This window comes from Geotrypetes seraphini, chromosome 3 (genome assembly GCF_902459505.1).
Source record: "Geotrypetes seraphini chromosome 3, aGeoSer1.1, whole genome shotgun sequence".
Classification (NCBI taxonomy): domain Eukaryota; kingdom Metazoa; phylum Chordata; class Amphibia; order Gymnophiona; family Dermophiidae; genus Geotrypetes; species Geotrypetes seraphini.
This window is the reverse complement of record NC_047086.1, coordinates 382,531,882-382,554,284: the sequence shown is the minus strand read 5'-3', so window position 1 is coordinate 382,554,284 and position 22,403 is coordinate 382,531,882. Positions and strand designations below refer to the sequence as shown.

General features: G+C 43.2%; 1 protein-coding gene across 2 annotated transcripts in view; it reads left to right on the top strand.

The window, feature by feature from the left end:
- The window catches only part of TTC7A (tetratricopeptide repeat domain 7A), a 351,234-nt gene that overhangs the window by 14,603 nt on the left and 314,228 nt on the right, over nt 1–22,403 (top strand). Inside the window, exons 1-3 of one of the 2 annotated variants that reach the window (XM_033938376.1) lie at nt 7,406–7,438; nt 11,521–11,608; nt 15,970–16,100. Coding sequence is in view for 1 of the 2 variants with exons in the window: in XM_033938375.1 (XP_033794266.1) it covers nt 2,284–2,452; nt 15,970–16,100 (300 nt within the window). In the remaining variant the exon portion in view is untranslated. Of the gene's footprint in view, nt 1–2,283; nt 2,453–7,405; nt 7,439–11,520; nt 11,609–15,969; nt 16,101–22,403 lie in introns of those variants that run through there. The other variant, XM_033938375.1, reaches the window with a different exon arrangement.

Below are 22,403 nucleotides of genomic sequence, written 5' to 3'. Positions count from 1 at the left end.
TGCTTAAATGGCAGCCCCAGCGGTGAAACTTCTATGGTCTGGGTCTAGTATGTGGCAAGACCGATTTGGATAGGCTATTGTTAGCCTGGATGACAACTCCAGCGGTTGGGCAGTGTGGCCAATGCCCGGTGGACTTCTAAGGCATGTGTCTTGTGTGCGGCAATACGAAATGAACAAAAAACCCTCTTTAAAAAAAATGTAAGCATATTCATATTGTCTGAATACAGGTCTATTTCACTCATTGTAGTTAGTGCTAAAAGAGGACAAAGCAATTGCCAACAAACTGAACACATTTTTTGCGTCTGTATTTACCGAAGAAGATGTACACAGCATACCGGAACCCATTAGGCTATATGCTGGAAATGAAGACGGAAAGCTGACAGGATTGACGGTCAGTCTAGAGGAGGTGTGTAGGCAGATTGATAGGCTTAAGAGCGATAAATCCCCGGGACCGGATGGCATCCATCCGAGGGTCATCAAGGAACTGAAAGGGACCATAGCTGAACTCCTTCAACTAATAGCCAATCTGTCAATCAAATCAAGAAAGATTCTGGAAGACTGGAAGGTGGCGAATGTTATGCCGATCTTCAAGAAAGGTTCAAGGGGAGATCCGGGAAACTACAGACCTGTGAGTCTGACCTCACAGGTTCTTCAAAAAAAAGTTCTGGTTCTTCAAAAACCATTCAGTATAAACAGGAGTGGAATCCAAAGTACCTTGTAGTCATCATTGTCCCTTTATCCCCAACCCAAGCTTGAATCTTGTGGAGAATTCAGGAAACGCCTAAAAACACATCTGTTCCTGAAATACTTAGGAAACCAACCTATTCAATCTTAGTCCTCAACAAACGATTGCAAGTACTATCAATCACTAAGTCTGCACTTTGTTTATTCATTCAATCTGTAACATTTCTAATAATTGTAAACCGCATAGAACTTCACGGTCCTGCGGTATATAAACTGTTACAGTAAAACCTTGGTTTGCGAGCATAATTCGTTTCAGAAGCATGCTTGTAATCCAAAATACTCGTATATCAAAGCGAATTTCCCCATAAAAACTAATGGAAACTAAGACATTCATTCAACAACCCAAAAACTTTAATACAAAATACTATATGTACTTGTATTGCAAGACCTCGCTCATTTAGAACAGTCACTACACTACAGCGTCAGAGAGAGAAGGACCGTCGGCTCAATTGTGATTATATGACGTGTGTATTCTGTATGTGCTTGTATTGCAAGACTTTGCTTGTTTAGAACAGGGTTCATAGACATAATCGTGGAAGACAAAGGCGCGCGCCGACAACTGAGCGCAAGATGGAGGCGCGCGCCGAAGAAAATTACTGTTTTTAGGGGCTCCGACGGGGGGTTTTGTTGGGGAGCCCCCCCACTTTACTTAATACAGATCGCGGCGGCGTTGTGGGGGGTTGGGGGGGTTGTAACCCCCCACATTTTACTGGAAACTTAACTTTTTCCCAAAAAACAGGGAAAAAGTGAAGTTTTCAGTAAAATGTGGGGGGTTACAACCCCCCAAACCCCCCACAATGCCCCCACAACGCGGAGCGATCTGTATTTACACCCCCCCGTCGGAGCCCCTAAAAACAGTAATTTTCTTTGGTGTGCACCTCCGCATTGCGCTCAATTGTCTGCTCGCGCCTTTGTCCCGGCGCGCTTTTGACCTGACACCTAGAACAGTCACTACACTCCTGCAGCTTCAGGTAGAGAAGAATCATCGGCTCAGTTGTGATGTGGGTATACTGTATGTACTTGTATTGCAAGACATTACTTGTATATCAAGTTAAAATTTAATCAAATGTTTTGCTTGTCTTGCAAAATACTTGCAATCCAAGGTTTTACTGTATTATTTTTATTATAGAGAAACAGCAGATAAAGGCCGAATGGCCCATCCAGTCTGCCCATCTGCAGCATCCACTGTCTCTTCCTCTCCCTAAGAGATCCCATATACCTGTCTCATGCTTTCTTGAATTCAGACACAGTCTCTGTCTCCACCACTTCCACCTCCACTACCTGGAGACTATTCCAAAAAGTATTTCCTTAGATCACCTCTTAACGTCATCCTATGCCCACTCCTTCTGGCGTTTTCCTTCCTTTGAAAAAAGACTCACCTTCTGTACATTTCACACAACATCAGCCTTCATACCCCACAAATAAGTTTGCCATAGCATTTTCGAAATGAGAGAATCGGTGATTGTCCTGCAGAAAAGAATTCTATATGCTAAATGTTTCCAAATACTTAGGCACTGAATATACTATATATTTTTGCAGCCAAAATATTTGACGGAAGCCATGCTGATATTAGGAAAACTACATTATGTCGAGGGCTCATACAGAGATGCTGTCAGTATGTATGCCCGGGCAGGAATTGATGACCTCCCTATAGAAGATGAACCCTTGTATCAGATGCGCCTTGTAACTGAAGCTATTGTTATCAAAGGTAAAAGGTTTTTCTACTTGCTGCCCTATGCCAGGAGGAGATGTATAGCTCTTTCAATGTTTGTTTAATCTTTTGTACACAAGGAAAAAATGTGTAAAAATGGTTTAGAGCAGGAGTGTCCAACCTTTTGGTTTCCCTGGGCCTCTTTGGCTTAAAAAATGTTTCTGGGGCCGCACAAACGCTGCAGCAAGACAGAGGAGGGAGCCGGAAAGACGGTAAACACCCAGGGGCAGAGGAAAACACTGCTTCGCCCTCGACTGGGGCCGCACAAAACACTTCATGGGGCCGCAGGTTGGACACCCCTGGTTTATAGCTTCTACCTCTACAATGATTGGCTTTTTGCATGGTACTGACTTTTTACATGTATTGTGGGTTACATTTGTGGGTTCTTCCTCTCCATTTTGTAAGTCTGAAATGACTGGACCTAACTGGTGAATGTTTTGCAGCAGTGCAGTAGGAGAGATTGGTCAGCTATATTTCTAAGAAATATGCAGTTTGTATGTGATGCATCTTCCACAGCCCCCCTCCCCCCCCCTTCCGTTTGAATGGCTGGATCTTCTAGCTCAGCCAAATTTGAGGACATCGGATTTTTTTCACTTTCCAAAGCTGGTGATTGAGTATGAGTGTCGTCTTTTGTTTTTTGGAGAGAGGGGATGACATGTGCAATCGACAATAATCTGACTACTCACTGTTCCCACGGTGATGAAAGATGTTGGCACAGGATTCCTGCAGGAGTGTAGTCAAAACCTCTGGCAACGCCAGAATGAGGCTTGGAACATACTGAGAGAGGCAATTGCGGTGCCAGAATGAAGCTTAAAATGGCCAAAGAGGCAACCAGGACCCCAGACTGAAGCCTGGAATAATGAATACTGCCTAAGAAACTGTGGGAGGCTGTTGGGGGTTAGGAGGAAATTAAGGCTTGCAAAAGTACATAATAGCATTGATTCTTACCAGTACATGTGGTGATGGAGGAGACTAATTATAGGGAGGGATGGAATGGAATGGATCTTAGTGGGTGCAGATGTATATGGGTTAGATTCTAGAGGGGAAGGACAGAGATGGGTGAAATTTCTGTCTGCATGCAACTCTACTCCCCAGTTCCATTTCCTTTGAGATTGTAAATTAAACCCAAAGTAAAGCTGAAGATGCCTTGCGCATTAGATCTCCCCTTCACCATGATTTTGTTGATTATTCGTCTGTGTTCAGATGCATATACCTAACACATGAATTCATGTTTTGCATCCATGAAATAATAGTCTGACAAAGGTGCAAATTGCAGAGAATTACGTCCCACTGCATATTGCCGTACACCTGAAATATCCATCTCGGAAGAGTACTAGAATGAATGACCATGAAGACTACCCTCTTACCTCAGTTGTGCTCTTCTCTTGTGGAGCTGAGATATGTAGAGAATGACACAGGGACAAATTTGTCCCCGTCCTCACAGGAACGCAATTTCCCTGTCCCGTCCCCACGGGTTTTGTCGCTGTCTCTGCCCCACTTGTGTAAGCTCTGCCTTAACCGCACAAGCCTCGAACACTTAAAGTGTTTGAGGCTTGTGCAGATGAGGATGGTTTTTGCAGGGATGGGGCAGGGACAGGAAAAGAACTCGCCAGGACGGGATGGGAAAATGAGTTCCCGCGGGGACAGGGAAAAATTTGTCTTGGTGTCATTCTCTACTTGGGAGAACAGTATAGAAAATTGAATAAATAGTGTGAAAAAGTTCAGCCTCTGATAGCCAGAGCTGGTATTGTGATGTCATAATGCCTCATTCCACCAGTGCCTAAGAGCCAAACTTAGCAGTGATGTCACAATGGCTTGATTGTCCTTTGCTTGGCTCACTTTTACTACATTTTGCCTTCTAGAGTGGTGCAGTTATCAAATGCGTCTGCAGGTACAAGTATGAGACCTGATTTGTAAATACATGGAGTTCAGTTTCCATTGTAGCCAGCTACATATACAGAGACCTATGTGCTATAGTTTTATGTTCTTCTGTCAAGCAGAGAACTTTACAGTACTTACATCATATTTATCCTCGTTTTAAGCCTTCAGAAGATCAGTAGACCTGTTCTTGGCTTCACTTTTCCCTCCTGTAGTAGGTCTTCTTTCATTTTTGTACTGTATTGAATCTCTTGTATTACGGCTGTGTTGCCTGTCCCTCTTATTCCATTCACCCTTCAGATGATGGGCCTTCAAGCAGGTATCCACTAATGTGGATTTTCACTGCAAATACCTTTCAAAAGAGGGCATGTCACGATAACTCATATATGTAAATCTCTCATTAAATAGTACTGCGAATAAGCCTACTATCAAAAATCATAACCAAGTGAAAACTATTATATAAAGGAATAAATAATTGCGGGAAAAATGAGAGCCCTCAGTTCTCTGTGTCTTTGTAGAACATAAGCTCCGACAAGGAGTAATTCTTTAGGACCTTCCTCCATAGGATCAGGAATGTCAGTGGGCCGCTTGTGTGCATGAACTGAAAAGCATAAGTGTTATCAAATCTTATTATGTATATTCAACTACTAGGGATATATAGGCGAATATTCTGTGATAATATAACTGATCACCATCCGATATCACAGCTCTAAATTATTCAATAAACTAATAAATAACCATTTAAATATAATATTGTGTAAAGTGCTCAGACCCGGTTCATAGTCAGTCACACGCGAGACAATCGAGCGCTGACAATTTGGCGCAAGAATGAAGCGCGCTGTGGGAAAACTTAATTTTAAAGAGCTCCGAAGCGGGGTGTGACTGGGGAAACCCCCCCACTTTACTGTATAGTGTTCGCACTGCTGTTGGGGAGGGGGGAGGTTTAGGGGGTTGGAACCCTCCATTATAGAGAAAACGGAACTTTTTCTGTTTTTTTTTTTGGGAAAAGTTCCGTTTTCTCTATAATGGGGGAGTTGTACCCCCCACACACCCCCAACAGCAGCGCGAACACTATGCAGTAAAATGGGGGGTTCCCCACTCACACTCCGCTTCGGAGTTCTTTAAAACTAAGTTTTCCCACGGCGCGCTTCTTTCTTGTGCCGAATTGTCAGCGCTTGATTGTCGGCGCGCGATTATCCCGTCACCCTCAGACCCAACAACCAACTTAGTTCCGTGTTATAACTTAACTGTGGTTGCCAGTGGGACCATCATCACTGTCTTTCCAGTCCCTGCAGTCCCACTGGCAACCACAGTTAAGTGATAACACGAAACTAAGTTGGTTGTTGGGTCTGAGCACTTTACACAATATTATATTTAAATGGTTATTTATTAGTTTATTGAATAATTTAAAGCATTTAGAGCTGTGATATCGGATGGTGATCAAATCTTTTTTTTTTTTTCCAATTCTTTATTCATTTTCATATCTCATAACAAGTATACAATAATCATTCAATATTCATACAATTCACTTGTATATTTCATATAATATTAAATCTTATATTATCCCCCCTCCCCCCTTCCCTTCCACACATATCAACATTTTATTTGAATCTCACACATTATACCCTCCCAATCCCATATCATATTATTCTTCTATAAAAAAAAAGTGTCTAATCATTCGAATATTCAATCAATGGCCCCCAAATTTTTTTAAACTTGTTATAATTTCCTTTTTGCATAGCAAGAATTCGTTCCATTTTATAAATATAACATATAGAATTCCACCAAAAAGTATAGTTAAGTCTTGTATAATCTTTCCAATTTCTAGTTATATTCTGAATGGCAACTCCTGTCATAATCATTAGTAATTTATTATTATTTGCTGAAATTTGACTCTTTGCTCTCATCATTGTTCCAAACAAAATTGTATCATATGACATAGCAACTGGATTTTCTAGAAAATAATTAATTTGAGACCAAATTGACTTCCAGAAGGCGTTAATACAAGGACAATAAAAAATTAGATGATCCAAAGTCCCTGCTTCTAGATTACAGTGCCATGGTGATCAAATCTTAATATACATGCAAAAAAAAAAAAACCCCACTCAAAAATCACTGGCATATCACATTCTCAGTCTCGATCCTGCTATCCTGTATGTTATAAAACACATAAGTCGTATATTGTCAAACTCCATGAATAGTCACAACAAAAATATAAGGTGACTTACTTATTGAATGATTTCAATTTATATCCTGTCCTCCCAGACAGCTCAGGATGGGTTACAGTGGGACATACACAGTTGCAATAAGCAGACTCTCCCATGTAATGTCTGGTTTCGGAGATGCCAGTGATTTTTTTTGAGTGTTGGGGTTTTGGGGATTTTTTTTTTTTTGCATATATATAAGCCTGATGGGCCGCCGCGGGAGCGGACCACTGGGCAAGATGGACCTCTGGTCTGCCTCAGCGGAGGCAACTTCTTATGTTCTTATTTGATGGACACATGTTTCAGTTCATGCACACGAGATGCCCATTGATGTTTCTAGTGACTAGATCCTATGGTGGAAGGTCCTACAGAATTGATTCTTGTCGGAGCTTATGTTCTGCAAGGCGTTTTATCTTAAATCTCTATCGGATCTCAAAAAACTTAAACAAATTTAGAGCAAAACATAAATGAATGCTGCACCAGAATTTTGACATAATCCCCTGTCTATAGTTGACTGTCCTCCAATTATGTGAAACCACAGCTTAAACTTACCGCAAGCTGCTCTAATTTGTAGAGAAATCCATTCCACAAGGGGGGTAGACCCATGTGCCCCCTACTGTGTGTTTGTTCCTTGGGTTCTCTGTGGTTTTCACTTTCAATTGCAAGGTCACTGCTCCTTCCTGGTGTGTGTTCAAGGCTGTTTGTGAAAGAGATTTTTCCAAACAGAAAACTGCACTTAATTGAGCTGAAAATAATGTGATTTCTCTCAGTTGCTTTCAGTTCTTTCCCAAATGTTTCTATAATCTTGCTGTCTGTCTGCTGCTTTCTGCTCTTTTCAGCATGCTCCACCAGCTTGTTAGGGGAATGGGAGCTCTGTGAAGGAACAGATAACCCTGAACTGGTATGTAAAGAACAAAACCTTTTGTGTGGAATGGCCTGGCTGTATATAATGACAGTGCACATGCGTGTCTGTGACTTTTTTCAATGTTTAATATTAGTCTTGCTCTTTTAGTTGTGTTCTAGCATGCTTTTAGTTGCTTGAAATCCTGGATTAATCCGAGTTTGCAGAAGCTTCAACTTTCTTCTCTTGCTGAAAGACTAAAGATTTCCTTGCTATGTTGGCTCTTGTTTCTTGAAGTAAATAGATCAGTGCATCGCAAACTGTGTGCCGTGGCGAGATTCCAAGTGTGCCGCAAAAGAGATGAGCCGGTCACTGCCAGCACTGGTGCCTCTTCTCCTCTTTGCCCCCCCCCCTTCCCTCGGCGACGGAGGGATTTCCAAAAACCCATCAGTTTGTCTAGGTTTTGGAAGGTCCCTGAGCTCTGGTCTGCGTCTACAGAGCCTCTGAGCATGTGAGGATGTCACCGTGATGTCACGCACATGTGTGTGACATCATCGGTCGACGCAGCCCCGAGTTTAGTGTGCTGTGGTGGAAAATGTTTGCGAGACACTGGAATAGATCTTCTGCTCTGTTGCATTGTACTGACAATACTTGACCCCCAACAACAGGGCTCCTGTTAAACATTCTGGAGCCCAGAGCAGAAATGTGGGAAGAGGCTCCAGAGTTCACCAGCAGGCTCTTTCTCCAGGACTGGGAAAAACATCCTCTGGATTTGCCAGATCTAGTGTATGTACTACCTTAAATTCAGGATCTGGCTTTTCCCCAGTTGCTTATGTCCCTGGGTCCTCTGCTCTGGCCAGATCTACTGCATTGGTTGGTCCCTGTTCTGTTCTGGAATGTTGGAATTTTTTTTCCTTTACTTTAAAGTTAAATTTGGAGGTTCTGCCCTAATATGCCTGGAGTTGTTCAGAGGCAAGCTGTGGCAGGATCTGGAGGAGACCTCGCAGATTCATTAACCTGAAGGAAAAAAAAAATGTTGACGTTCCAGAGCAGAACGGGGACTGGATGAGGCAGCAGCAGAAGATCTCGCTGGGGCAGAGTAGAGAATCCGGGGACACAACCAATTGGGTAAAATCCAGATCATCCAGATATAAGCTGGCACACTAGATCTGGAACCCCCCCCCCCCCCCCCGCAGATCTGGAGGATCCATGTTTTACCCAGTCCCTCTAACTCCAGTTTGAGACTGGCTTGGGACCCCCTATAGCATGGAGATCCAAGGCATTTGTTCTATTTGCACCCATCTTAACACTCACCCTGCCCAATAAGAGTCTTGATTTGATCTGGTATTCTTGTGTCTTTCAGTAACTTGAATATTTTTTTTTTTAAATGATGCTTTGTCCTTTTTAGTTAAAACTTAGAGACTTACAAGCAGGAGCCTTGATACTTTCTTTGGTATAAAATATTTTATAAAATTATTGCTTGCACCCCTCATGCTGTTTTCATTGTGAAAGTTTGACCAAATGTGGGTCTGTTTGGGGCGGTTCTTCGTCCTGCCTGTGAACCTGATCTGCATGATGATGCTGAAGAATATGGACTGTACTAGAACATATAAAGGTAAGGTATAGCAAAGTCTAAAAATACCATGCCCCAGAACCTACTTTGTTAGCAAAGTCCCAATCAGTACTTCATTAAAAATCCTCAATAAATATTCAGAAGAAAAAAACATGAAAAAAGGCCCCCGGAAAGTGCCTCATATGTTGGCGGCACAATTTAATCACCAGTTCAAAAATAAAAAAAACCTCCTTACTTTATTATCAAAAAAATGTACATATTCATAAATCCAAGACCTTAAATCTTATATATGAAAACTTACCTTTTAGGTGCAACACCAACTTTTTAAACCATCAAACCCAATCAGCTGCTCTAGGGTTCCTTCAGGCCAATTCTACCTTTACAGATGAGCTGCTGATCCAATCTATGATCCAAGGTCCTTTTTCCCCTTATTTTGTGTTTGCTGTTTTTCCTTCTTATTATATATTGAAGATTTCTGATTTCATACTGATCGGGGCTTTGATAGCAAAGTGGTTTTTGTTGTTCTACCGAACATATGGAACCCTGCTCTGATGATTGATAACTTTTATATCGGTGTAATAAATTGAGACCAAGGCAGAACTTGAATATCCTGTGCCTAGCGCTGCCCAGTGCCCACAAAGGTCCGCTTTTAGTGCCACCAGGCGATGACCCATACCTGTGCAGCGAGAAGCTGCGACTGCCAACCTGATTTAAACTGGGGCTATTGCAGCCTGTAGCAGCACCGGAGATTGGGCAATGTGAAGGAGTAACTGGAAGCGGGAGTGGGGCGAGAATAGGGTACCCGTATGTTGCGGCAGGTCCAGTCCTAAACATCTTGTTGGGCAGAAGTTCAAATCGGAATGAGGCAACTTGGTCTTCATTTGCCGTCATTCACTGTTACTACAGTCCAGTACTGCTAGGCGGCACAATGGGAGTGGGTGGGTCAGTAGAGTGGGCAGACCTGATGGGCTATGGCCCTTATCTGCCATCATCTTCTATGTTTCTATGGGAAGAGTTGCTGTTGCAGTCAGGGCTTGGCGCAGTCCACGTCATTCTGGCTGGCTGCATAAGGAAGGGGCAGAGAAACGCCCCACTGCTGAGCAGCATCAAGAAGAGGTGTGAGGGAGTCCATGAGACTGGTCAGCGGCACGGGATGGAGGAAATGCGTAAAGCAAGAAAAGTATCACTAGGTAAAAGAAACAAAGTCCAAAAATAAAAAGCACATTATCAGGGAGAAGAATATTTCCCTCGATCCAAAAAAAAAAAGATGATTGGTGGAATGCCTGAGTTTTTGCATAGTATTTTTACAGTCCTGGCTAAAGGAAGCAGCATGTCCAGAGCCATATAGAAGCAGTGGAAGTACAGGGATTGGAACTCATAAGGCCAGAACGTCCTAGATCATCCCTGCATGGAAATAAGGAAAGCCCTGGGCAGTTAAATCCTGTGCACACACTTTTCCTAAGGCAAAAAGGCCGACTGTTTTTTCTGGATTGGTTTGTTTTTTTTTTACTTGAAAGATGACAGTTTTTAAAAAAATTAAAGCTCTTAAAAGCAGGCTAGCTAGAAAGAAGTAACTGTGTATCATAAAGGATGCATTTAGGCTTTAGCAGTGGTATATGAAGTCTTAAAATAGTGCAAAGACCTTGCTTTGCTGTCACAGCTGCGGTTTACTTTTGGTTGGCTCTCAAGACATCTAGACCACAGGGAATTCTGCCTTTCTGCACTTCCTGCACTGTTTTTACTGAACCAAATCAAACTTCCATCCGGGATTTCAGCTTTTTTTGTGGCCATTAACGTATTGAAACCAGACCAAAAGCAGTGAGATTTTAACATACTGTACGTCGCAAACTCTAGCACAAGCATCTTAGATAATTATTTTGGGGACATTTTAAAACGCATCATTTATATAATTTTATGAAATATAATCTGTTCTACCATAACAGCTAGATTTTTTTTTTTTTGTGCTGTAATGATATTTGTACTGCTGCGGACCTTGCAATGTTTATGTTGAAGATGGCTGAAGAATGAGGCAGGAACGACGGGTTCCTTTTGCCCCTTGCATCATAAGGGCTTCCAGGGTAGGAATCGAGAGCAGGGGGATGGTTTTTAGGAGTCTGTTTATATTTTGATACAGGAGGTAAGAGATGGTGGATTGGAAAGAGTAAATCAGCAAGGATGCCCTAAGGCAGGGTTAGGCAATTCCGGTCCTCGAGAGCTGGAGCCAGGTCAGGTTTTCAGCATATCCACAATGAATATGTACGAGATGGATTTGTATGCACTGCCTCCTTGAGATGCACATCTATCTCATGCATATTTATTGTGGATATCCTGAAAACCTGACCTGGCTCTGGCTCTCGAGGACTGGAATTGCCTACCCCTGCCCTAAGGGATAATGGGGAGGAGTAGGGGGAATGTTTTACTTGATGGGTAGCCTAGGATGAGGTCTGGCATCTTAGGTTGAGTGGCCAGAAATGTGGCAAAATCTTTGCACATAATTTACTAACTTGCAGTAGGGAATAGTTGAGGTGGTGAAATATTTAACCTTTCCCTTTCCTGCTTCTTAGAACAGAAGCATAAAGAAAACAGAAGGCCTGTTTGCTGGATTCATGAAGGCCTTTTCCAAACTGTGTCTTTGGGAAAAGACCCTGATGAGTTAGGTATATGCTTTATTCTCTTCTGCCCTTTACCGGCCTCTGTGTAATCTCACCCCCCAGTCTTCTCATTGCTGCTTGTCCAATGTTCCACTCCACATTATTTGATATACAGTAATTAGTTCACATTTTTTTTCCTCTACTTTGGAGATGAGCCTTTTTCACTATATATTAGAGAGTGACACAGGGACAAAATTTTCCCCGTCCCCGTGGTAACTCATTTTCCCATCCCGTACCCACGAGTTCTTTTCCTGTCCCTGCCCTATACCTGCAAGCTCCATCCTCATCTGCACAAGCCTAAAACACTTTAAAATCATAAGTGTTCGAGGCTTGTACAGTTACCCCCTCTTACAAAAGCATAGCGCAGGTTTTAGCTCAGGCAGCGGCGGTAACCGCTCTAACGCTCATAGAATTCCTATGAACGTTAGAGCAGATACCGCTTCTGTCGGCACTAAAATCTGCTCTATGCCTTTGTAAAAGAAGGGATTAAGGCAAAGATAGTAATAGTGACAAAACTCACGGGAACGGAACGGGGAAATTGAGTTCTGTGTCATGCTCTGATATAGCCATCCCTTTCCCAGGCAGATAATACCTGAGATCCGGTGACGTACAGGGGTTACTTCCTGTTTCCAGAATAGGCTCATTTTAAGACTTTTTAAATTAGTTCTTAGAGGACAATTCTTTAAGCTGTTTACTCAAAATAATATTTTCTTTCAAAATTGCCCTTTGGCTGCTAATAAAACCATGCAGCTTTCCATAGGGAGTCTATGAAGAGGTTTTTCCATAGGCGTGCTTAGCTAGGAGAAGGGGAAGGATGCGTATATGATCTTTTCCGAAGCACACATGCAATTCTCTCCGTCTTGGCTACCCGTCCAAGCAGGCAGTACGTTTACTATAAGTTAAATTTCCAAAGAGAAGCATCATTAGTAGTTTTCTTTTTTGAAAGTTTTGCATAAAAGTATGTTCATCGGTATTTTGCAAAGCCGCAGCACACTCAACTGGTGGCCACGGCTCGAGGGCATCCGGAAGTGCACAGACGTTGATGCGATGATGTCATGCACATGTTCGCACATGCATGAAGGACCCTCCAGACAGGGCCCAAAGCTGCCAGGGAGAGGTGCTGGAAGGGAAGAAGAGCAGAGGCGCTGGCGCCAGCTGACTGCCTATAGGATGTGCCTCTCGCGTCTCCTGCCCGGCGTCTTGTGGCACACCTGGAATCTCAGGCGACACATTAGTATGCCGTGGCACACAGTTTACGATACACTGATGCACGTTAAAAGTACTCACCTTTGTAGCTATGCAAGCTATTTGGAAAATTGTCCCTCTGGAGCCATGTCTCTCAAACTTTATTAGCTTTGGCCCACTAAACAGAACAAATGTTTTTCACGACACATTATAATTGAAATTATAAAATTGCAAAACCAATAAAAAAATTAAATTTGAGAGTTATTTACACTTTCCTCTCCCCATTCGCGGTTTCAGCACTCGCGATTTCACATAACCTTGAATTTTTTTTTTTGGGGGGGGGAGGTGGAAACCCCCCCCCATAATTTTGCCTTCCCCCCGGCATCCTGGCTTTACCTGGTGGTCTAGCGGGTTTTCAGGGCAGGAGCGATCTTCCTACGCTCCTGTCCCGTGTAGATCGCCAATAGGAAATGGCTGCCGTGAGCGCCTGTCGTAGTCTCGAGAGACTACGGGAACTCATGGCAGTCATTTCCTATTGGTGATCTACACAGGGAAGGAGCATAGGAAGTTCGCTCCTGCCCCGAAAGCCCGCTAGACCACCAGGTAAGGCCGGGAGGGAGGCGGGGTTGGGTCAGAGCCAGACCAGAAGATATTTGTGGTTTTTCTTAATTCGCGGTCCGTCTCTGCCCCTATCCCCCGTGAATAACGAGGGAGAAGTGTATTTATAGTTCTTTAAACTATGTATGAGTAATTGTAACAACAGTGAAACTAAAGGACATAAAATTGATAATGCAATAGATGTGCTTGTTTTTGAATGCAAATTAACTCAAAATATGATTCGATAGACGGCAAACACACATTTCATCATCCACCATCTGCAGTCATTCTCTTTTTTTAAAATTTAATTTCTGTCAGAGCTGAAAATCCAAGTTCGCAAAGATAAGAAGATCCAAACAGTAACAATTCCTTGATTGCTTTATTGCTTAAGTTAGGATAACTACTGCCTAATAAAAATAAATTTCCTTGCAGTTAGTTTTCAAGGACCAATCACATCAAAGAATGATGCTTGTCTTGTCGGTTGTATCTTCACACACACAGATGCTCATTTTTATTGACAGACTCTTGCGTACGTGATGTAAATGTCATCTATTCTCGTGTATACTTATGAAGGGAATTTTTAAAATTAATCTGGAATCTGTCCGGGGCATACCTGGAATCTCTTCAGGCCACACCACTGTGCCTTGGCAGACAGTTTGATATACGCTGCTCTAGAGCATTGCTTCTCAGCTCCCTCTTGGAGGTACGTCATAATGAACATGCATGAGATGGATTTATTATTTATTTGATTTTTAGTATTTATAGACCACTTATAGCCTAAGTGGTTTACATTCAGATGCTCAAGTATTTCTCCCTATCTGTCGCAAGGAGCAGCTCTGGCCTTGAACCTGCAACCTCAGGGTGTTGAGGCTGCTGCCCTAACCACTAGGCCACTTGTAGAACCTCTTTTATTCACATCTATCTCATGAATATTTATGATGGCAATCCTGAAAGCCTAACTGGCAAGAAATGCCTCCAAAAGAGGGTGGTAAAATAATGCTCTAAACAGGGGTTCTCAACCCAGTCCTCGGACCACATATAGCCAGTCAGGTTTTAAGGATATCCACAATGAATATACATGAGATAAATTTGCATGCACTAGCTCCATTTTTATGCAGATTTCTCCCATGCATATTTATTATGGGTATTCTGAAAATCCGACAGGCTAGCTGTGTTCCAAACAGTGATGGGTAGGAGGCACCCAAAATGCCCAGCCTATAGGTGATTTCTTCTGCCCTGAGCTGCTGAAACAACTTTTGCACACTAACTCTGCCGGGACATTGCTAGCACGGAGGTGAAAAACAGAGCCAACACACTGGAGGCGCCGCGCATTGACGCAGTCGTGTTGACAAAGGAGCGAACTAAGTTCGCTCTTTGGTTCGAACCTAAGTGAGAGTCTGTTTTTGCTGTCGTTTTTTATGCCTATGATTTATACTAATCCTGTGATAACTTGTCAGGGTCATTATGGGGATTTGTAGGGGAGGAATAGGGGGGGTGTTAATGGGTATTTTCGGGGAGAACGTTGGTTGAGGTACCGTTGTGTGATATGAATGAGGGTGTAGAGAGACGGATTGGAATGGTGAATGGTGAATAAATAATTTCTTGTATGTATTTTTGTATGTAAGTTTGTAAGGATATCCACAATGAATATGCATGAGTGCCTGGGATAGAGAGAGAAAGAGATAATGGTTACTGCGGATGGGCAGACTAGATGGGACTTTTGGTCTTTGTCTGCAATCATGTTTCTATGTTTCTAATCACACCCAAGTCCTGCTCTTCTATCATGCACATAAGTTCAAACTGTGAAGATGTTGTCCTTGATGTAAAAAGGTTGGTATTTTTATTTCTTGTGCACATACGTTCTTCTCCCCCTAAACTGTACCATTCCCTCAGGCTTTTTTGCAGTCCAAATGCATGACCTTATATTTCTTAGCATTAAATTTAGCTGCCAAATTTCAGACCATTCTTCAAACTTTGCTAGGTCTGTCTTTGTTATTCATACCATCCGGGGTGTCTACTCTATTGCAGATTTTGGTATCATCTGCAAAGAGACAAATCTTACCCGACAGCCCTTCAGCAATATCACTTATAAAAATGTTAAAAAGAACAGGCCCAAAAACAGAACCTTGAGGCACACCACTGGTAACCTCCCTTTCCTCAGAGCAATTTCCATTGATCACTACCCTCTGTCGCCTTCCACCCAACCATTTCCTGACACAGTCTGTCACTTTGGGGCCCCATCCCAAGGCCACCTGGTTTATTTATTAGAGTATTGGGTAGAGACTATTATATTAACATTTTGAATGCTATTGTAAACTTTATTTGCCCTTGTTAATATATTGAAACTAGAGACATGAAACCATTATAAGACTCTCATGAATCTACAGGACTAAAAATGTTTACATAGTGATAAATGCAAGCATGCGTTTTTTTTCTACGTTGGACTTGGGTAATATTAATGGGAAATGGTGTACTACTACTTATCACTTTTATAGCGCTGAAAGGCGTATGCACTTCAGTACTCCGAAGCCAAGGGAGTTTAGCCATATTTTCTGTGGTCTTTAATGAGTGCCCCCATCTTCTAGGTCTTTCCTTGGAGCGTCTGCCCACAACCATTGCCTCGCCTGCCCGCCTGTTGGAGAGAGAGGAGGAAGTCATTGCTTGTTTTGAAAAGGCCTGTTGGATTGCACAGTTATATTTACAGCGGGTGGACAAAGTAAGAAAATGTACAAGTAGCTCTATCTCAGGCTAAATTTAAGCTTAAAATTTGTATCTGTATTTGCAAATCACTGTAATGGTCATGGATTTGTTTTTCCCTCACGAGTTGCAGTTGCTCATTTGTTTTTTCTGCATGCTCTTTTTGGGCTTCTAGCTCACTTGGAACTTTTATTTACAGCTACCCTGGGATTTTTCCCTGTTTTGATACCCACCCAATTTTAAGCTGGTCTGGTCACTGCAACAATAGCCCTTGACCCATGTACCAGTAGAGAATGAGATGGGGACAAATTTGTCCCCATCCCTGCAGGAACACAATTTTGCTGTCTCATCCCCACAAGTTTTGTCGCTGTCCCTGCCCCATTTCGGTAAGCTCTGCCTTAACCGCACAAGCCTCAAGCATTTATGATTTTAAAGTGTTTGAAGCTTGTGCAGATGAGGACGGAGCTTCCAGGAATGGGGCAGGGACAGGAAAAGAACTCATGGGGATGGGACGGGAAAATGAGTTCCCACGGGGACGGGGAAAAATTTGTCCCCATGTCATTCAGTATAGAAAATTGAATAAATAAATAGTGTGAAACGTTTCAGCCTCTGATAACCAGAGCTGGTATTGTGACATCATAATGCCTCATTTGACCAATGCATAAGAGCCAGCCTCATTAGTGATGTCACAATGGCTTGATTGTCCTACACTTGGTTCACTTTTACTACATTTTGATTTCTAGAGTGGTGGAGTGTAGAGAATGACACGGGGACAAATTTGTCCCCGTCCTCGCAGGAACTTAATTTCCCTGTCCTGAACTGCAAGTTTTGTCGCTGTCCTATTCCTGTAAGCTCTGCCTTAACTGTACAAGCCTCAGATATTTAGGATTTTAAAGTGTTTGAGGCTTGTGCAGATGAGGAAGGAGCTTGCAGGAATGGGGCAGAGACAGGAAAAGAACTTGATGGGATGGGAAAATGAGTTCGGGGATCGGGAAAAATTTGTCCCCGTGTAATTCTCTATGTACCAGGGTTGCATTGAAAATCTCATGATGATGAGGCCTAAAAACAGTCATTAGATGTCAATATATCTCAATGTCCATGACTGTCCACCCAGGGACATTTGGGGTCTTTTTTTTTATACTACTGCTAATAATTTATATAGTGCTACCAGATATACACAGTGGTGTACATCGAAACAGAAGAGACAGTCCCTGCTCTAAGGAGCTTACATTCTAGGCAAGACAGACAAAATGGTCAAGAAGGTGCATCAGTATTGTACACTGTGCTCAGGTGGGGGGATTACAGAAGGAATTAGAAGACAGCTTATTGATGCTTAGAAGGTGGGTTGGAGTTTGGAATTGAAAGATTCTTCAAAGAAATGGGCTTTGAGTCTGGATTTGAATATGCTGCACTTTAGAAATTGTTGAAAACTCATTTTTTCATACAAGCCTTCATGAGTGGTAGTTAATAATTGTATAAAAATATGTTTTCTAAGGAATTATGACAAAGACATGTTGTTAGGATTGGGTGTATAGACTTTGATGGGAGGGTCAAAACCTCCAGGCAGACCTCCAGGCAGGCAGACCTCCAGGCTGTGAATGCATGGTTGAGGAGATGGTGCCAGGAGGAGGGCTTCCACTTTGTGAGGAACTGGACGTCCTTCTGGGGAAAGAGCAAGCTCTACCGGCGGGACGGCCTGCACCTGAGCACAGCGGGAACTAGACTACTGGCAGCCAATGTGAGGAAGGAGATCGAGAGGGCTTTAAACTGAGGAGAGGGGGAAAGCCGACAGCTGATCTGATGTTGACGCTTCGGACAACAGTATCCAGAACAGATGCTGAACGGGCTGACTGCAAGGAGGAAGTAGAGGGACCGGTGGATCTTATGATCAGACAGCGAGGGAAACATCAGGTAAAGGGAGCTTGCTGGGAGGAGACTAAGGGGCATGGAGACACAGGGGGACTGGGTGGCACGAGGGCGAAAGCTGAGGGCAATATAGGAGTGCCACAAGGCGAGGGGGATCAAACAGAGGCTCAAAGGATGATAGCCCAGGAGGGGGCCGGTAGGGCTAGAAAACCCAGAGGAAAAGTGGGAAAGTGGGGTGGCGGAAATGTGGGGAAGCTGAAAGCTACGAGGGTAAAGGCTGAGGGCAAAGCAGAAGCACAGGGAACAGGAGAACTGCCCGAAATTCAAGGGAAGGCGGCCCAGGTAAATGCTGAGGTGGAGGAAAAACGACGGGACCTGCGGTGCTTATACGCAAATGCAAGAAGCCTCATGGCCAAGATGGGCGAACTAGAAGTCGTGGCCAAGGGGGAGGACCTGGATATAATTGGAATTACAGAAACCTGGTGGACAGAGGATAATCAATGGGATGTGGCACTGCCAGGGTACAAGCTCTACAGGAGGGACAGGACCCACAAGAAGGGGGGAGGCATAGCACTATATATAAAGGACTCTATCTACTCGGTCGGGATGGATATGGCAACGAAGGCAGAGGGGCTGGAATCACTATGGGTCAAATTGCCGGGAAACAAGGGTGCAGGCATAAAACTGGGGCTGTACTATCGTCCACCTGGTACGCCAGAAGGAGTCGGACACGACTTGGAAGCTGAACTGAGACAGGAATGCAGGACTGGAAGTGTAACAGTGATGGGGGACTTCAACTACCCGAGGATAGACTGGAGTACGGGTCACTCCAACTGCACTAGGGAAACAGGATTTGTAGAAGCTGTGAGGGACTGCTTCATGGAGCAACTAGTCACGGAACCAACGCGAGGGGGTGCTACTCTTGACCTCATCCTAAACGGATTAGGGGGGCCTGCAAGAGGGGTAGAAGTGGGAGGACCACTAGGCAACAGTGACCACAATGCGATCAGATTCACATTAGAAAGGGGGACACCCATAGTAAGGAGGACCACAACAACTGCGCTCAACTTCAGGAAAGGGTACTATGGTCCTCTTTTACTAAACCGCAATAGTGTTTTTTAGCGCAGGGAGCCTGTGAGTGTCAGGAGCAGCGCAGCTCCCTGTGCTATAAACTGCTATTGTGGTTTAGTAAAAGGGGAGGGAATATATTTGTCTATTTTTGTATAGTTGTTACTGAGGTGACATTGCATAATTTAAAGTAATCTGCCTTAACCTCTTTGACACCCCCCCTGAATATAAATGATAATTAACATTTTCTCTGCATACAGTGTGCTTTGTGTTTTTAAAAATTTTATTGTTGGTAGATCATTTTGACTTAGTCATTTTAAAAGTAGCTCGCAAGCCAAAAAAGTGTGGGAACCCCTGCTGTAGGCTGCTTCTAACTGATATGTAAGCTCAAAAAGTGTTAGGGTAAAGAAAAATGTCTGATTCGGGAAAAAGCCTCTAACACCAGGTGCCCACACCAGAAGTTAAACGTCACGAGGGAAAAGCGAGAAAAGACCTAATGAAAAAGGGAGAACTGCTCTCTTTGATGCAGTCTTCTCTGCTAAGGGACTATCACTATTAAACTTTATTTTCTAAAATTCCATTCCATAATTTTTCATGTAAATAAATGTATCATTTTTTTAAACAGCATCCGTTCCAAATTATAGCAGCCTTTTGCTGTTAGATACGTGTATGTTAGATCTCGCTGCTAGTCATCATTTCCTAATTCAGTTTAATGTGTATGTGGTAACATAGAAAGGAAATGAGTCGGCACAGTTTTGAAATTTTGAACTGAAAGGCTTCAACCTTACTGACCATTTTCCATCTTTTATAAAAAGTGATAATTATTTTGCAAAATAAAATGAAGATATAAAAAGAAAACCGAGTCTTTCGTTCAGTCACCTCATATCTGAATGAAACAAATAGGGGAAAGCATGTGGAGCATGATTTCTAGAATGTTCTCTAGTTAGTGTCTCTGTGTCTGTGAATGGACTATTACTGGCACTGCCCCTTTTTATAGAAATATTAGATGCCATCATCTCGGGTTCGAGTCCTAGTGTCTTGATGAGCATCATCGAGTTTTCGTGGCAGAATACAGAAGTAGATTGTCCAAGTTTCCAGGCCTTTCTTCACATGCAGTATAAATTCAATGTTGTCACCGTTGTCATGTCAAACACGATCTTCCGCCTCCAACACTGTCCATCTTCTGCAGCATTAGTATGATATCTCCGCTGAAACTTTCCCACCTTAGGAGGCCCTGATGACAGTGAAACTACCTTCCGCTTCTCAGATGTGCACAAGCCCCAGTGGCATGACAAGCCCATGTACTATGACTGAGGTTTTATAGAAATACATTTTGGTGGGGGGGGGAGAGGGCTTTGAAAATCGGTATTATTGGAATTGCCAGTGAGCCATGTGATTAAATCTCTGGGCCAATTAATTGCCCATTGTAAATAATAGAAACACAAATAGGAAGGACCTGACATGGTCTGTGTGTCGGCCAAAAGGTCAGAAAGCGTGACACACATGTTGGTCTCCTATGTTTTCTTACAAATAATGGATCAATCTGGACTCCTGAAGAAGGCACATATATGGCTGTATAGACTTCAACTTGCTCCAAAGCCACACTGATGAATACTTTTTGTATTTACTATGGGATAATGACAGTTACCAATCATCCCTGAACATTGAACAGTGCATAATTAAGGCCAACAAGCCTATTTTCAGCTGTAAGTAACACAGTATGTATTTTAACTTCTTTCCATGTGCATTTGCTCACAATTCAGGTTTAGATGAAAAATTAATATAAATTCTGTACTTGCATTTTATGTATTAAATTAAAAATTGTTGCCGTAACAGTCTGTTAAAATTTTTTTGAAAGGGTATGTAAACATGTGGATTAGGGTGAGCTGGGTGCTTTAATGATCTGGATTTTCAGGGAAAAAAAAAAGAAGTGGGACAAATAAAACACTGCATCCAGATAACCTTTTTTGTCAAAAAGCTTGACTGCAGCTATCAATATATGCATGAGATCAACAAAAATAATAGTTGATGTGAAAAAGACCCAACAAGGTTCATGTTTCAGCATACGGTGCCTTCTTCAGAAGTTCTGATCAGAAGTTGGGATAATCTTATGTTGGAAGAGTCTAGCTACCCTGCAGTTCAAAAATGCCCTCTCTGGTCTATTTATTACTTTTGGGTCATACCGAATATACTCAACTATAAACCAGTCTGAAAATAAACTGAAGTAACCTTTTTCTCCCAAAAAAGGAGGGAAAAAGGTTGACTTGAATATAAATTGGTGGTTTATATCCAAGTACTGGTTCAGGGAAGAAACAACCCCTCCTCCTTTCCTTGGTGTCCTGTCTGCTGACTCTGCAGCCAAACAGCAAGCCAATCTACCCCCCTTCCTGGAATGTTCCTCCCCAACAGACCCATCTTGGGCCTGCAGTACTGCCCTGGTGGTCCAGTGGTACAGACAGTCAGTCCCTCTTCCCGGACCCACTGCAGGCCTCCAGGATTGCCCTTGTGGTCCTGTGGAGCGGGGAACCAGAGCTGCCTTCAACCCCTCTCGGTGACTTTGTTCAACTAGCCCTCCCAGTCCCCCTGCAAATCTACCTTAGGTCTCTGGTGGTCCAGGAGTTAGGCGGGGCAGGAGCGATCTCTTTATGTTCCTGCCTGGCAGTCTCCATAGTGAAAAAATGACTGCTGCGAGATCCTGATGCCGCTGGATTCTTGAAGGGAACTTTTCATGTCAGACCACCAGTTAGGCACTCTTTTCCTTCCTGGGACCTTAACTTGGGATTGTCTAGCCTTCCAAGGCTCCTTTAGAGTCCCTTCAAGATGCTTCCCTCTTGGACTTGACGCTCAAGACCGTTTTTCTGGTCCCCATTACTTTGGCATGCCGTGTGTTGGAACTACAGGCTTTGTCTTGCAGGGACCCTTTCCTCCATATTTCGGAGGCGGGGGTTTCCCTTCAGATGGTTCCTTCCTTCTGCCGAAGGTAGTTTTGGCTTTCCATGTTAATCAGGAAGTGTGTCTACCTACCTTTCAACCGACAGGTTCCAAGACACAGGACCACCTGTTGAAGAAACTGGATGTGTGCAGAATTCTGCGTTATCTGGAGGCCACCAATGAGTTTTGTCTCTCTGACCATTTGTTTGTGCTGATTCCTTCAGTTAAGCGGGGTGCTCCTGCTTCCAAGGCCACGATTTCCAGAGGGATCCATAGGGCCATTTCATCAACCTACATTCTTTCTGGGAAACAGCTTCCTGTTTCTGTCAAGGCTCATTCTACCAGGATTGTGGCTTCTTCGGGGACTGAAGCTAGATCTGTCTCTCCTGAGAAGATTTGCAGTGTGGCAGCATGGTCTTCTCTTTTATCCGTTTACCATGTTCTACAGAGTGGATGT